Source organism: Genypterus blacodes, unplaced genomic scaffold (genome assembly GCF_046128005.1).
Source record: "Genypterus blacodes isolate CSIRO-AG114 ecotype Tasmania unplaced genomic scaffold, CSIRO-AGI_Gbla_v1 ptg000012l_1, whole genome shotgun sequence".
NCBI classification, from domain to species: domain Eukaryota; kingdom Metazoa; phylum Chordata; class Actinopteri; order Ophidiiformes; family Ophidiidae; genus Genypterus; species Genypterus blacodes.
This window is the reverse complement of record NW_027466826.1, coordinates 1,486,589-1,504,121: the sequence shown is the minus strand read 5'-3', so window position 1 is coordinate 1,504,121 and position 17,533 is coordinate 1,486,589. Positions and strand designations below refer to the sequence as shown.

Sequence of the window (17,533 nt, the reverse complement as noted above, 5' to 3'; positions counted from 1 at the left end):
ATTTTCATGGACATTTCCCATTTTGGCCCTTTGATGAAAATAAAAGGAGAAACAATGTAAGAGCTCTTTCAACAATGCTTCTCTCATTTCAGACACCTCAGTACAGAGCTTGTTCTGTACTAATTCTGTAATTCTGTTTGGGGGGGAAATGGTGTCAATACTCCTCAAATAAAGCATTCCAAACAGGAATGTATAATAGAATTTCTGAGGTTGTTGCGTTACATTTCAACGAGCAGCATTCATTTCAAACACATTTATAAACTTTCACTTTTTGCACACCTGAGTATGATTGAGTGTAGAATAATAATAATAATAATAATAATACCAATGTGCCTTAACCTTCCCTTCAGACCTCTTGACCTACACACATTGGTTGTTAACTCTAAATAACTTCCCTTGTCATTAAATAGAAAATGCGAAAGTACAAGTTCCAGGTTTTTGTAGATAGAGTTCCTCATACATTCACAATCCCTTTGTTCTTGTCAGTTTATAAAGCTGTTGGTCCAGGGTTTGCGAGGTTTTGCAGGGTTCATTTGTTTGTTCATTCAAAAGTCTTCACCATGTGTACCAGTCAAGCCTGAACCTGGAAATGTGTGTCAGTGTGAGGGAATGTCTGTACCGCTTGGTATTCCTGGTACAGGAATACAGTTTTAGTGGCACAAAACCTCACTCACGGTTTCAAAAATCTGCCCTCACCTTACACACACGTGCCACTCCTGCCACTCTGCTGTGACTGTACAAAGTCATTGCGTCCTGGTTCTTCTCGTTAAAGAAGAAGTAAACCTTATCATCATCGCCAGTGCTGCTGCTCTTGCTCTCCCTCACCAGCCCCAAGCCGACAAAGTCTGCCTCTTTATGGGAGAGGCAAAGGTTATGGATCATACAACAATTTCATTAGTTGATGCAAGGATACTATCATTATACACTCATCATCAATACTTTCTTTCCACTCAACATTCTCATCATTCAGCCAGCGTGTGGGAGCATCTTCTGAGAGTTGCGGCGAATATTTGAATAACTCCCAAACTCATATTGAGAAGCTGTGTACAGCTGCTGGTCTGGAGGAAAATCAATCAACTCATTAGCAATTAATCCAAATTTAGACTGATTACTAAGTGCTGGAGGGTTTTTACCTATGATAAGGCCAGTGTAGCCAGTTCTTGGGCCATAGGGACATTTGTCTCTCTCTTTGTCGCCTTCTTCAATCTGAGATGACATCACAAATCTCTCTTCATCCTGTACAGGACACAACAATTCACACAACAAAACATGTAACATCTATCTATCTTTTTCCTTTTTGTCATTACTCTTCTGCGTGGATTTAATCCATCATTCATGATTTGTATCCACAATTATGGATGAATCATGTAGTAAGGCTGGTCATTGTTATTCCACATCATGTAAACCTCGTTCATGCATTTGTTACCCTCAGACTGGATTATTGCAATGTCCTAATATCAATACACCGGAGTGAAGATAAATGCCTACCTTATTATCTTTTCCCTTGCTCTGACACTGCTGCTTTTGCTCAGGGGAGGCTTCCCACTCAATCAAACACAACGCCACATACAGTAAGACAGAAGCACAAAGCTGGAAAGGTTAGATTTGCATCAATTTTACTAAAATTCACTCATCCAGTTTAACAGAAGAAAAACTGGATGAGTCCATCACTGAAAAAACTGTGGTTGTTCATATCTACACTTTGATGTCTGTGGAGACATCTGTTGATGTCCACTTACTAATAAAGGTTTATCTCATCTTATCTTAAATAAACTGTACCTTGTAGAAGAAATCAAGACGAATCTTCTATGCTCTTACTGACCTAAGAAATCATGAAATCATGGATTATCCTGGGCACTGGTTGATGTATTTTATATGTTTCCAATCCCACAGTCTAAATAAAAGTGGAATTATAAATTATGATAATAAAAATTTACAAAAGCATCTTTTATTTCTTTTTTGCAGCTCAACCATATGACCAAATTAACGTATACGCAAACATGCATGCACACACACGTACAGTAAAAAACATTCAAACACATCTCTCCCAATAACATACGCCAATCCGTAATCAGATCCTGTGTTGTGTTATTATTCTGTCATTGCCTTTGTTTTCATTGTATGTCTGCCCAGTGGCCATCCTATTTTATTTTGTCAGTACACTGTACTACACCCACCTCTGTCTGTGTCATGTCAAATTACCCCAATAAAAAATAATAAAGGAAATGCCTCAGGCTCTGTTCCACATAGCTTACTCTGGGAAGTATTAAAATTCTTTAGGGCTTTAGATGAAATCAAGGGGCTAATTAGGAAATATTCAGGACATACAGTTTTGCTTCACACCTGTAGGTTTTCAGAGCAGCATAGCACAATGCCAGGATTTCACCATTAAACATTTTTTCTGCTGCAACTGAAGCCATTATTATGGCATCTCAGAGTTTGAAGGCAAAGAGAGGTTTCAGGAAGAACAGCGTGTTCCAGCAACGTGAGCAATCATGGATGACATGACCACCAGTTCTACTGTACCTTGTACTAAAAACCTGCTGAAGAAGTTATATTATAACCGTAAATGGGGTCAAATTTCAAAACAGATAAATCAAGGAGTATTATACTTGCAAATACAAGCTTTTATAGAGATGAACACGGAATTGCTGGAGCGCAAGAGAAGACTGTAAAAGGCAGACAGATGAAACTCAAAGTGAGAGGGTTCTGGTCTAAGAACAGTTATTTAAAGGTCAGTGAAGCAGAAGCAGCACTTAGCATGTTCACTGAAAGAGGTACATGCAGACTTTGGAGTGAGTATAAGGCAGTGTTTATGAAGCGGATCGGCAAGAGAAAGTGATTGCGCAGGCATTCACTGGCAAAGAAGAAGCACCTGCATAGATGTGTGAAGTGATGAGTTTGATTATATTCATTTCCTCTAACCTGTGCTTGTCATTAAGAATTGTGTAATGTGAACTCATGTAATCTGTGTAAGGTTTAAGTAAGATACAGAGAAGCCTGCAGATTCAGAGAGAGATTTGGATCACAGGAAGCTCACTAACAAGATCCAACTAAGGTGATCATAACTGACAAGATCAGATTCTTCTTCTTCCACAGCGGGGAGGTACGAAGTTCACATGCTGAGTCAGATAGTATGAGTGGACAATGCAAGACAATACAGAGCACTGTGTTGTTGAGTGGAATGTCTATCAAAAGACAGTGATATCAAGTCCAGAGGTTTTCAGGATCAATGAGTGAGTCAGGGGACTGTATGCATTCTATGTTGTACGTCAAGGTTATTGCAGGATGTGATCACTGGAAGAAGTAGAGATTGAATAATCAATATGGGAAGATGCCACTATCATATCATCTGCAATGCACAGGAAGCATGAAGAAGGATGTGCCAAAAGGAGGGGACCACCAACCAGAAACCATCACAAAGGAGGAGATACACCCACATTTTCAATAGTTTATAATGCATGTTGATCCAGAGTTAGGGACTCTAGTGCAGAGGTGCAGATAGCTAACTGGTTGCAGTCTATGGACCACCGAAGCACTTGAGTCCTCAGCTGAGTAATGCCTTGTAGCACAACTTTTATCTCATTTACTTAATAAATAGCTTAATTGTGACCTCTCTCAACTTGGAGTCCTTCTTGCCGGCCTGAAGATTCAGAACACAACAGAAGGCAGTTTCTGAGAGCGAGAAAATAGCCAGGCAACACACACTACCAACAAAAATGTAATTGTGCTTGTTTAAGTTAAACTGTATCATTCTTTTGTTCGCTGATACGCGCATAAAACTGGCTTGAGGAAATTTGTTTCAGTAAATGTGCAACATTTGTTAATGCTTCATCTGAAATCGTTGCAGTGTTACTGTTTTTCAGCTCTGCTTTGCTGCATATTCCTGGATAAATTGCAAGCTGTGTGTCAGGTTAGACAACCGAGAACTTTTAATCAGAGGCCATGATTCATTCAAAAGGTATTTTTGGTGCGAATTTAGGTCCCACAGCTGCAACTCAAGTCTACAATAATCACTTTGCTTTCCCCAGCACAACAGTGGTGAGATACAGGGTGGCTGTTTCTGTGCTGAGCCTGTCAAGAAGCAGATAATTAAACCCTCTGGAAAAACATTTGATTCATGCCTCAGTGCAAGGAGTGACTTAGTAGTGCTAAGTAGTGTAGCGGTAGATGGATTTAGAGCCTCTGTGACAATTCTAACATTTCGGAAAAGTCATAAGCCGATCTGAGGTGTGCTGTTTGAGTCCTCCAGCTATTTTGCATGCTGTCTAGACATGTTTTATTGTTAAGGTCTGTAAATCATCTTTGCCGATGTACCTTTGCGATAGTTTTGAAGAAGAGTCAGTAGCTAAACTTTTGTTTCTGTCAATGTACACTGTGCAACTTGAATCATAAATCTGGCAAACTAAAATGATATACTTGTTCAGCATAACCCCAGTCATCACAAAGACGTATCATCACTGATGTTTAACAGAAACTTCTATGTTTATGATCCAAGTAGATTTGAGTGGACCAAAACACATTCTTTAATCATAATGTGCAGTGTAATGTTTATTTTGGATCAAGCCAACAGTGATGAAAGAGAGCTGTTGAGCAATTAATGCAGAGAGAGCAGGGGTCAGGGTGCAGACATGGAGAACTGGAGAGGGATAGATTGCCTTTTTGGGGGGTAGCTTTAGTATCGCATGCCATCAGGTCTCTGTGGAAACTAGATTTTGTCATCCGCATAACAATGGAAATCTGTATCAGTGCTATGAATTTGGTCTCAAATGGAAGCATGTAAATTGAAAAAAGTATTGGACCCAGTACAGAACCCTGTGGAACACCAAACTTTACAGAGTAGAGGGGTGAATTGCTATTTGAAATCTGTGGTCATTCCTATTATCATTATCATTTTATCATTATCATTTGGATGACAAATGCCAGAGTGCTTGCATAATCTGAACCTACATGAATCAGTTCAAATACTTGTGTTTCAGACCACTTAATTATGTAAAATGTAATTAAAAACAACCTAGATATGATGGATAACCAAGATTTCTGATTGTAAAGCACATTGTTAAGTCAAAATCTTTAGGTAAGTATATTAGTTGATGAAATAGAGCAACATGCCAATAATTAGCACAGAAATCCAGCTAAAATGAGAACTCAGAAAAAGAAAGCATTGGACCAAACTCTTTAATGCATCTGTTTTGATATATTACACATCTATCCACAGTAAATAGTTTTAACTTGAGTTCAGCCAGCGATCAGGGAGGAATTCCTGCTGGTTCGAGCAGGCAGAAAGCAGCAATGCTCTGGTGTGAAGAGACAGGCAGGACAGGGCTTAAAAGTAAAGCAAACAAAGGGAGCCGTCTCAAAACATTTGCCAAAGCTACAATCCGTAGGTCTCTTGCAGGAAGAACATCACAATGTGATGCTTTGTTAATCCAACCTCAAACCCTGAAACCGTGGAAATTCTGTCTGTACATCACAATACCAAAATTGAAAAAAAAGAAAACTTTAAACATGCCAAAACCAGAGACCATGATAGCAATCTGCCAGCCAGTACTTAATCATCTTAAAAAATCAAGGACAGTAAATATATGAAGATACATTTAATTTTCAATATAAAGGTCCTGCAGATCTACACCGGTGTTTTCACTCAGGGAGCCTGTGGGTGGGGCCGTACTGGGAGTGAGGTCACCAAACTCCATATGCTTAAAATGTTGATAAATGTGTAAACTGTCCGCTCTGACTGAAAGGAATATTATTCTAATAGTATGTTTATGGAAAAACTCTGATCTAAATCATTTGACATAGCACATCTTATTTTATATAAAAAAACATATTTTTCAAGTTTCCTCATTAGGTAATGGTCAGTATTTGTTGACATTGTGTCTGAGAGGTGTTGATTCAACTCAGTGGTACTTAGTACGACCAAAGTTAGAGTATTGTTATGTAAGAATGCTTTGGATTGAAAAGCGTTTCTAATATTTTGTCCAGCCCATTCATGCACACAAGGACGGGAAGTATTGCAAACACATTTCACTACAGCATAACACCACCACAACAACAACGATAGCTACGACATTATTTCAAAGAGTACAGTATTTCTCTCCCTCAGAAAAACTCTATTTGTACCACAAAATATGAAGATATCTAACACACAAAAAACCTTTGATTAATTTCTATCAAAACCAGAAAGCTACACATCTGTGCAGCAGATAAGCAAGATATACACATACTACACTTACGTATGGACAAATGTTTGATATAGAAGCCACAAAAACCATCAACTGAACCACATGAGCGCTGACTAATATCTTCATGTTGAGTGTGGGCACTGGTTCAGAGACAGCACTCAGCAATCACAGTGCAGATGCTCTGCCAGTGGGGTGCACTATTTCCACCAGTGAATACATCACAAGTATTTAGTAAAATATGTTTACAGTTGTGCTGATATGTAATGAACATCTGTGCTCATGCAAGTTGGCTCAGAGATTAAACTGTTCTCTCAGTGTTACTGCCTTTAGAAACTGTTCACTCCACAGGGTTTAATGTTTGTAAAACCTCATCAAGAGTAAATGATTCCTGCAACCTGTTTATGGTTTGTTGACAATATGTAAACCCTAAATATTCTAAGGCCTCCCCCTGAAAACATTAAGGACCAGTTGCACAATCTGTAACTGGCTCAAGTTCAATTTTCTCAATAAACTTACGTTTTTTAATGTACTAGATTCCCGCTAGGTAGAAGTATGTGTGCTGTGATGAATCCTAGTGATGAACTAGGATTAGGATGTCTGTGAAAATACCAATTATTCTATTAAACATTTCATGTCTTTTATCACCAGTCATTGATTGAGAACAATCATGATGATATAATCCCCTCAGAGAAAAGAAAACATCAAAGGGTTTAGGAATATTGACTCAAGAACACCTATAAACAACAATTTCCATAATTCCTTTAGCCTTGGGGCTCACTTTAAACATTGGATAATTTTGTGCAATGCTTGCTGTAATTATGTTGCTATGATCGTAGGTGGGATATGAAAAGCATATCAAACTATCAACAGAGTGAGACAATTCTCTGTTCTTGCGTCTGACTTGTAGGTACAGCTACCAATTCAATCTTTTTATACAGTAACCATGACAATAACAATTGCCTACGCAGTCTTACACAAATAGATCCTCCTCTGTTTGGTATGTACAAATTCCCTTGCAGATCCATTAGGAGGAAGAAAAGGCCAAGAAGCGTCTGCAGAAACCTCTTATGCAGCTCATCATAGTCAGACTATGTACAGTATGTTGCTTGTGTTGCTTTGCATGTGTATGGATAACAATAGCCATCAGTGAAATGTAATTAAGAATGCATGTGCATTAGACAAATTATGACTTGTTGATATCTGTGACTGTTTAAAAACACCCTGCATTTAAGTTATAACACACCAACTATACAACACAATGTAGACATTTCAGCTTGCATGGTGTTACTTTTGTTGTCTGATTTGTAACTGCTATACAAATAGCAAAGAACGGACCAGTTGCTCAAAATTCAACATCTCGCTCAATGGCACTACAGTAGTGCATACTTTTAGAGATTAGGAGCTTAACTTGTGTTTTCCTGTTTGGAGTGCAGTGTACACACCCAATATGGCACCTTACTGCATGCACTGAAATTTTACAATAGAGAGAATTCCAAACAGATTGGACTGGCTTATGCAAAGCAGTGTTTGGCTTGAAAACACACACTCCCAACAATGTCTATGCCATTCTGTACAGGATTAGCTGGGAATCATGAGCCTTTTACAAGACGTTGTGTGGCATATCATTTCCAGAATTTCAATGTCTTCCGCTGTGTTTTGCTACTTTCTTACGTCGCAAGATTGACATCTAGCGGTGATACTTGAGTAGTGCAGAGGATAATTGTGCAAAGACCACTTTATTGTAACGTCATCTCCAAAAAATAATTCAGCGTTATCCCCTTAACTGACTGTGTTTCACAATTAAACACGAAGCATACAACCTGGAGTTGGATCCCAGCGCAGCTTGAGCTTGATACATTTTCTCCCTCAGATCATGTCAGTGGTTTAAGGAGCAGATGGGTCTGGACCAGAACAGTGCTAACACAACAGATGACAGACGGTGGTCCCTGGAACCAGACACTCACATATGACAGCCTGAAGTAGTGGAAGGATCTGGTCTGTTCTATAAAATACTGTATTCTATACTATTCTGGTTCGAACACAAATGGGCTTATGTGCATCTGCATGTTTATCTGTAAGCCGCATGCACAATTTTGTTTAATTGGCAAAATGATGCTCAAACTGTTACAATGTTGCTGAGATCTAAATAATATTTAAACACTTATTGAAGCATTTTCACTTTATTCAACATTTGGACATTAAAGAAAACAGCAAAAAGATCTGAACCAAAAAACAAACAAAAAAACAAGGCCTTGATGTGCTGGACTGGAATGTGTTTTCAGATTTACTGGGATTCTCTAATAAGCACCCTTCTGGTTTATATTATTATATACAACCATTCTCAAGGTAGGTAAAACACATGTTGGAACTTTGCCTTAGGAATTTCAATTTGATGCAGCTTGATTACATTAGAATGCAACTAATACACCAATACATGCATCTAGGACATGTTAGTTCTATTTTAAAGTTCAACTACAACACTCGTCAAGTTTCTATTTCCAGGCTGCCGAAAGCAACCACGCTATCTTGGTGTCAGTTACTTGAATGTTTTCACTTTCGTTTTTGTTATGATTTTCGGTGCTGTAGTGGTTGTTACTATTGATATTTACTCACTGTACAATGATCAATGTAATTCTAGCAACTGCAATCTTGTTTCGGTTGTGTGATATTGTGCGTATATTTGCATATTGTAATATTCTCATATAATATACAGTATATTGTAGTATATTACATAATACATTAAAAATATATTTGTGTATGCTTCTGTATTTGGTATTGTAGGCATAATTAGCTTATTTTCCATTTAAAAAGCTATTCTGGTACATTTGAAAGTTTTGGCAGAAAGTTTTAAAACCAATATTTAGTTCAGGGATTCCAATAATATCGGGGCGGTTCATCTTACTAATGATTAAGAGTTCTTGGAATTACTACAGTATCACTTTCGTTTTTCTGTCATTCGCAGTCAGTGAAAGCAAACGTGGATGGATTCAGGCACGTAAGTCACTAGTTAACACGGTCACTTGTTCATCCGTCACAGCAGCGTTACTAGCATACAATCTCACGCGCGAGGAGGGTAAACCCACCGGAAACAACCTACCTTGCCTTCCTTCTGTGCGGGACTTTTTGAGTGACGTCTAGTTGAACCAATCACACTCCCACTTCCTTAACCGCTACACCCAATCACCCGGCCAGGATTCGTACACATAATTTACGGCGCAATCACGGTAGGTTACATCTACTGATGTGCATAGAAATTTGACAGCTTCACAGGTGAGCCATCCGTCCAGGAGCTGTTTCACTTTATATTTCAGTTTTCCCCGGAACACATTTCGCTGTGAGCCTGGGGTTGCCACAGTCAAAAAACAACCATTCGAAGTCCAACCATTCCGGCAGCATGAGCAAAAAGAAAAAGGACTGGAAGCCTGAAAAAGGTAAGGCTTGTTTTGGGGGAATGAGGCTATCATTATCTCTATGGCAGACAGCATGAATTCTAACCACGCTAGAACACTGACAGCTACTCTTTTCTCTTTCCCCGCTGTTGCTCTGATATAAACCGTACTATCTTGACAGTTTGGTAAGCCCATATGGAGCTGTGCAGATGTCGCACTGATGTCGCGCGCCTGTTTGGCAGCCGGTAATCCTTGTTTGACATCCGCAACAACACAGTTCAACACAAAACGTCTCGCCTGGTCCTCGCTTACACTTGGGATGCTCGTTATGTTAGCACAGTCATAATTGTAGCCGTTAGAGTGGCACCAACTCATGTTACATTCCACCTGTGTGATGCACTAACATTAGCCCCGAGTTGCAAACAACGTGCGCTGCAACTGAATAAAGTAGTCCTGTAGGCAGATGATCCCCACACAACAAGAACTAGAAGTAAACACAAGGATACTGTATGATACAAGAAAGGGGACTATGTAACGAATGTGTTTGTTTCAGCCACATGTTGGTAGTCTAGCCCTACCAGTTTATTTACTCCCATGTGCTTTTGGCCTTGTTAGGAAAACGTCACAGTCAACAATATGCATGTGGAAATGCTGTTAATTATTGACATGAACTATCCAAAGAGTGCAACACCACTGCTGTTGGTCAAAGAACCAGAAGGTTAGGCTACAGCTAAAACTGTAGCCTTCATAATAAGAACCATAAGAGCTAGACCTCAAACCTTCACAAGCAGGACATGTGGCTCCACTGCTTCTTTCATAGAACAAGGTTGTGTGTAGATATTGTTGATATACTTGACTAGTTCTATTTACTATTTAAGTGTTTGGTTATGATTGTTTGGTCCAAAATGTGAAAGGACTGAAAAGACTAAATCTATTCAATCAACAACAAGATGTAATGGGTCTTAGTGTTAAGTAACCCTTTAACTTCAGCAACACAATCTTTTCTATCAATATTCACATATAATTCAACACAATTTGAACCTGTTCATTTCTCATGGGAACTAGGTTAAGCTTTGAGAGTGTTTGCCATGTAATAGTTCAGCAGAGTGATGAATCATCGCGGCCTAGTCTAAGAAGCATTTCCGTTGTTTAAGGACAAAACAGCCTTTTTATCCATTCATGTAGAATAAAAGCAGCCGTAGGAATGACACGACTGGCAGGGAACAGAAAACCTAGAAAGGGAAGATACCCCCGCTGCAAAATACCCCAAATATAAGCCTGAACTACCGTCGGATGTTGTCTGAGGACCATCTATTTCCCACCACAATGAAGTCAGCCGCCACTACCTCAATATTTTAGACATGTCCTTATGTAAGAGTGCCGTCTCATAACTCACGGCCCTTTTTACTAAATTGTGTAGCCTTTTACATATTGTCTTGAAAGCTATTGATGTATGCACAGAACCAAACCACAAAGCTCAACATTATTCAACTTAGATGGGGGAACAGGGTTGCGTGGTAAATTGCTTTGCTGCTTTTGTTTCCCATCGCATCCAGTTTATTTAAACCTTATTAATGAGGAGCGCAGTATAGATGAGCAAAGGCCACAGTGTGTTTGGCCGGTGATGAATTTAAGGAGAAGCGCGTATTTGTGATAAAGCTTGTTTTACAGAACAGACAAATTCTGCTGGAGTAACGGTGTCAAGATGAGGCACTTTTGCAGGCAGTGGATATGAACATGAGACCTCCAGCAGCAATGATGAGGGAAACATCAGTATAGAAGCAATCGAATGGAGTATTTATAGTTCCAATTATGTCGTAGTTTGTTATCCAATCAAACAAAATGATAACCCAAAACATCTCTCACTTCTAAATGACAGAAAATTGTAGTTGAAGTTAAATCTCAACAAGATCATCAATAGTGAACAGTGCAGTGGTTCTTAACTGCGCACCAGAGAGGATGAAAGATGCTTTCTTTGATTAACACATTCTTAACTTAACAAGAGGGACTAACGAATGAAATCAGCTGGTGTAGTGTTTGATTGGAATGGAGAACCTGTGTTGTTTTGCTGTATCCGTGGCGTGGTGACGTACAAGCACCTGGCGAGCTCCAGGAATGCTGCTGCGTAGCTTCCTATCTACTGCTACCTTGCAAAACAAATGAGGGTTTAATGTACATGGCATTAAGGGTCATATTTATGTAAAAGGGAAATGTAGAGAGCCAGGGAGAGGTGCAGAAGTAGACATGGGGAGCAGGACACTTTAGTGCAACTGCTTGAGAGGAATCTTGGCAGAGACAGGACAACAAATATAATTCCAAGCTATAAGGACTATGTAAAGTAGTATTGATGGTGGTCAAGTGAACTAAAGGGGCTGGGAGATGATTTGGCATGATGAGAAATAATGAAAGTTTTCTCTAGAGATGAATATTGGACACATTTGGGCCTGAAGTCTTAATATTGGGCGAGCTGTATTCTGTATTCTAAACTGCAGTCACTGTCTTTCACAGAGAGGCTGCTTCGTCTAGAGCGGGAGGAGAGACGCAAGGAGTATCGACGCCATGATTGCATAACTATTGACAAGATTCCCACCTGGAGAGATGAAAGTAAGTGAAATGGAACTGAGTGAAAGTCATTTCCTGTGTGTCTGATAAATGGACCAGTTATGTCAGTTGAAATATACCGTATGTGTCTTATCAATCTAGTGTTTAATTGACATTTTAAGCAATACGCTCACACATGACACACAACACATTGCAGGGTCAAATCAGCGGAACTATAGAGAGTCAGAGCATTTAAACAATGCTATCAACATAAAGAGTTGTATTTACTTGACTTTCATTTTTATATACAAGTTCATAAACTCTCTTACTTTGAGGCAAGGAGGGATTACAAACTGTGCTGTAATGATACATGGGGAAAGATGTATGGCATTTAAATGGGTTTATAGTATACAAACCAAGACATACATAGTGGGAACGGGTATTAACAAACTGGCCCCAAACTGAACCTTTCTTCTTAGATTGCAGTGTGAAGTCATTTAGCAGTAAAACATTAATTGTATTTGATATTCAAGTCACAGTTTCCCAATGAAGTGATGAAAATGTTTAATTATTGATCCAGCTGTATTAGTACTTATCTAAATTCTAAATACTGACAGTAGGTATGTAAGGCAAATACTACCAGAGCCAATATGGGTGTCTTTCTGTTAAATGATTTTTATTTAGGCATTTACACCTCAAGCCATCAGGAAGCAATAGCACGCTGATTGCTTCCATTAACGAGCAATCTATTGCAGCTGCCTCTAAATGCACCTGTTGCATGGCAGGAGGTGCATTATTACAAACACAGAAACTAATACATTCTGGCAAGTGCTTTGAAAATAATGTAACTGCAGGAGTGATTGAACTCAGTTTACAACGCTTTTTCTTCACCACACGGTAAGAAATCACCAGTAACCAGCTTTTTTTGTTTGTGTAAGGTTTAGAACAAATTCATGTCAGCCATTCGCTATTGGGTCAGTTGGACAACCTAGGTCAGTTTATTGCCAATTTTTCGCTTTAAATATAAGCATACACCTAAGTCTGTACATGTGTTGGGCAGTAGGCATGTGTGAAGGAAAAGGGATATTTATTTTATTTTATCGAAACTGTATAGTAGGTATTCCTTGACAATAGATGGTGATGGATAATTACCTTCAATAGGCAGAAAATCATATCTTAACTGATTTCTCAGGGAGATAAATCTATTTTAAGCTGAAGCTGGACTACAACGCAACCATACAATTATCAGTACAGTATAGGAGATGTTATTGTTAATTGCTAGTGACTTTAAAGTAACCTTTGGATTATAGTTACAATGTTATGGAAATAGTTTGTTTGTAATGAATTAAATCTGTCATTTCTGTTAGTCACAAAGCCAGTTTTCTAATTTATTCCAGCACTTACACGCACTTACACGCACCTAAACCTCGCAGTTTCAGCTGTTTATTTTATATTTACCAATATGCGTTTGACAGCTCAGATGGAGCAAAGAAATAAACGATGGCCTTTATTATGATGGATGTAACTTTCATAGTGAGAGTTAAGAGCCCGTTCAGCCCAAACCTGGATACATTAATCATAATTGAATTAATATATCAACTAAAAAGAACCTACGTGCAAACAACTTTTTATCGGCTAACTTTAAATCTGAGGCAAGTCTACCTTACTTGACCTGACTTGACTTTAAATAATACCTAGATACAGTATTACTTTTAATTATTAATGTATTATTATTACATTTATACTTATTAAAAGGTATTAAACATTCAGTACCAACCACAGGAACATCAGCTAACAAATTGGCTTTTATATTTCAGTGCCAGAGCCGTGTGTCATGAGAATAACTGGAAAATATTTTCAGTATTAAACAAGCTCAGGCAAGATTTCCTGCAAGTAGCAGCATGTTTTTGGCACGAGATGCTGTGCAGCATTTCTACTACTTTTTAAAAAGTAACGTGTGACAACATTAAATGTTACAGATCTGTGGTCAGGAATTTTTTATTTAAACATTCAAATTCAACCATTTATTTTAACATTTACTGAGCGATGACCAGGGTGAAATATCTCTCACAGTTCTCAGGTCTGGCCTTTTAGTTTACTATACAAACGGTTCATGTTTTGACTTGTCCAGCTTAGTCATAGTTTTAATAGTTATAAGGAAATTGATCACAACACATTGTACGCCATGTTTTGTATTTTACTGATACATGAAAAGAAAAATGTTCACAAGGAGTTTGCAAATGTTGTATTCATATGCCAAACAGTTTTATGAAAGACTCCTGGTTTACTGTGTACAATATTAAATCAAAGGTTTATAGCACACATCAAAACCTGCTTTGTGCCTGTTCAAAGGGATACATACTGTTTTTGAGCGACATTGTCTTTCTTCATGAATGAATGAGTTGAACGTTTTGTTGAACGTTTTGTTGAACGTTTTGTGTTGCAGTGAATGACAAAGAGGACGGGAAGGAGCCGGCCGGAGAAAAAGAAGGGGGAGGAGGAGGAGGAGGGCTGAGTGGCAAGGTATCTCTCTACAAAGGAGACATCACCATCTTGGAGCTGGATGCCATAGTCAATGCTGGTAAGGAATCTCTGCCCTTTGACCTCTTGGAGCTATTGGGATGATGTGTGCCTCTTGCAAATTGTCCTTTACTGCCATCTACTGGTGTAATCTAGAAAGTGCTGGTTCTTTGTGTGTGTGTGTGTGGCAAATAGATATTTTGCTGATCTGCTTTCCCATCTGGTGAAATGCATTGATCGTTTCTGTTGTTTTTAAGTACTCTATGCCTCTGTCAAAGAACTTGCTTTTCTACATTTACATTCTTTGCAGTGCTTGCCTTTACTTTCTGCTGTTGGAATACCATGGCAGTGAGGCAGTGACTGAATTGATAAAGAACAAGTTGACAGTTCCTCTATCCATCCTTCAATCATGTGGCTTAAATGTTTCACACTGCGAGTGGTCATCTAATGTGCTAACGTGCTGCTTCTGGGGAAAGTGGTTCACATTGGTTGTACAGGGTGTGTGTGTGTGCATTTACATATCATTGGCCTTCACTTCAAAACAATGCATGCATGATGATGGAGAAAACAAGCCTATCCAACTGTATCAGTCCTGCCCCCCCATTATGAAATGAATTGATTATACAGAGGTTACATAGAAGAAGGAAGGGTGAGCAAAAATGCACATTCAACAATCTGTAAACAACCTACACACAGTCGGAGGTGAACCTGTTGCCTCTGCTGCTGAGGCATAGTGCTGTTTTTATAGCGATGGAGTCGGTACAATCAATACATTTCCTTTATGTGTGCATTGTGAACATGGTTGTCTGTTTGTTATTGGCCATATGGTATACTAGTGATCTGTGGAGTGTTTACTGTGCCTGTCATCTAATAGTAAGTGAATGCACTGTAATTTACATTGATATAATAGACATGAAAAACACTGCTCTGCTGTAAGCCTAGTGAATTTAATTTATCATCTAAATGGCCATTCTGATTAGAAAACAACGACATCACATTGTGAATCATCCTCTGCACCATGTAAAAGATAGAAATGTATTCTAGTTGACATAACGGACACCCAGCACTCTTCTAAATGTCACAGCAAATGTGTTGCTTTATCAAGAATTCGACCTTTACAAATGTAGCATTTGTAGCAGCTATTAAACAGCACAATCTGTTTAATGTTTGTTCTGCACTGAATAATAGAGACGGAGACATGTCCTTTGCATTAACATATAATATACAGACGTATTTGAACTTAATTTAGGATACATTTATTTTGTGTATTTTTACTTGATAAACTTGCTTTCGTATAAAGAGGGAAGTATGAAACCCTTTCACTTTTATTCTCACTTTGTATGTTAGCGACTAGGAGAAGGGGCAAATTGCCATCAGGAATGTTTAATTTTGTGTTGCTTCAAATTTGTGGGCATTTGACGTAAATGATCACAGTTCAGTAATTTGAATGAAGTGTTGAGTGTATAGTAGGACGCTGTATGAAAAGTTAATTATTTTATCGAATGCAATTGCTGTTGTCATTGTCAAGTCATAGATCATGATTAGTTATCTGATATCTCACTCACACTCTCTTCAATGAGCACTACAAAGTTTACTTCGGCTTCTCCCAGATGATAAAAACAAGCACAGTTTCCTTTCCCACAATGATAAATGAGTTTTACGGTGTATTTGAATGATTCTGTATTTCCTCTTTCCATATCTTTGTGCTCGTACATCACACAAACACACTGTTGTCAGCAGAGCTGCTTTTTCTGTCATTTGGCACAAAACCTCAGTGTGGCCTCTTGGTAAATACAGCGAAGTGCTCTTTGACCCATTTGTTCCTTTTAAAAACAGCTGCAAATCCATAGTACATATGGCTTGAAGAATGGTCGAGCTTGTGCGAATGACGTTCAGGAATGTTTCAGGTCTTTGTTTGAAATTGCATTATAACTATATTCACAAAGGCAGAAGTCTTCGGTGTTAAATGCTGACAGACGGCCTCATCTTGTCCCTCGGGCCATTTCATTCTGTTTAGCACGCTGACATCGGGTCATACAGGTTGAAGGAATTGCTGAACCCTTATGAATTCCAGAAGGTCTGAGCAGTTGGCAGAACTTGGCGTGTTGCTGCTCTATTCATACTATAAAGCCAATTGTCTTTATGCAGGTGGTCGGGCTGATAAGAACACAGTGTTGGGATGGAAAGGCTATTTTTGTTCACCAGTCTTAACAGCACTTCTCAACAAAGGCAATATGCTGCAATTGTGCATCTTCTTGTAAACATGATGACCTAGGCCATGTTCTTTCAGTGCTCTGGCCACAATGTGGGGAGCACTTTAACATTTTGGGATGTTACTCTTTATCTTTTATTTGTGGATCCCCCAAATAATCTGAAAATGTTATTCTTATTTGGTAGTTCTTGATAACATACAACATTTCCCCAATAATGGTTAGCATTTACCCATTGAATTTTGCTGGACAATGGTATGGCTGGAGTGGCTCTCATCCAAATGTAAGTGACTAACACAGTTCAGCGTGGTAAACACTCATTGCGGATGTTGGGCTAGGTGCATAGATAAGATCTTTCAAAAGTTCTGCCAGGGTTCGTGCTTTTCATGTGTCCCAATCTCCACACTGCAGCATTTCCACTTTCTCATGCTGTTTTTCATTTAGACTGTAGACACGAGTGCCGCTGCGTTTGAAGTCTGGAACCGGTAGAGTGCTGTGAAAGTATTAGTCTAAACTTTAATAAACCACCAGCCTTTTCTTTCCTGTGAGTCGAGCAGTGCAATGCGGGGATACTTATTATGCAAAGTCAAAGGTATAGGTGGGGGTTAGTGTCTGTGTAAATTGTGTGGGAGACGTTTTAAGGAATAAATTCAGATTTGGTGTCATATTCTAGCTATAATTTTCAGTG

The 17,533-nt window shown here is 38.8% G+C and overlaps 1 protein-coding gene across 4 annotated transcripts in view; it reads left to right on the top strand.

Annotated features, from left to right (window-relative positions):
* The first annotated feature begins 9,407 nt into the window (after positions 1–9,407).
* macrod2 (mono-ADP ribosylhydrolase 2) overlaps positions 9,408–17,533 on the top strand; it is a 380,406-nt gene continuing 372,280 nt past the window's right edge. For all 4 annotated transcript variants that reach the window (XM_076162202.1, XM_076162186.1, XM_076162194.1 and 1 more), the window contains exons 1-3: positions 9,408–9,616; positions 12,083–12,178; positions 14,562–14,696. In XM_076162202.1, the coding sequence (XP_076018317.1) occupies positions 9,580–9,616; positions 12,083–12,178; positions 14,562–14,696 (268 nt within the window). In that variant the 5' untranslated portion in view covers positions 9,408–9,579. The remainder of the gene's footprint in view (positions 9,617–12,082; positions 12,179–14,561; positions 14,697–17,533) is intronic.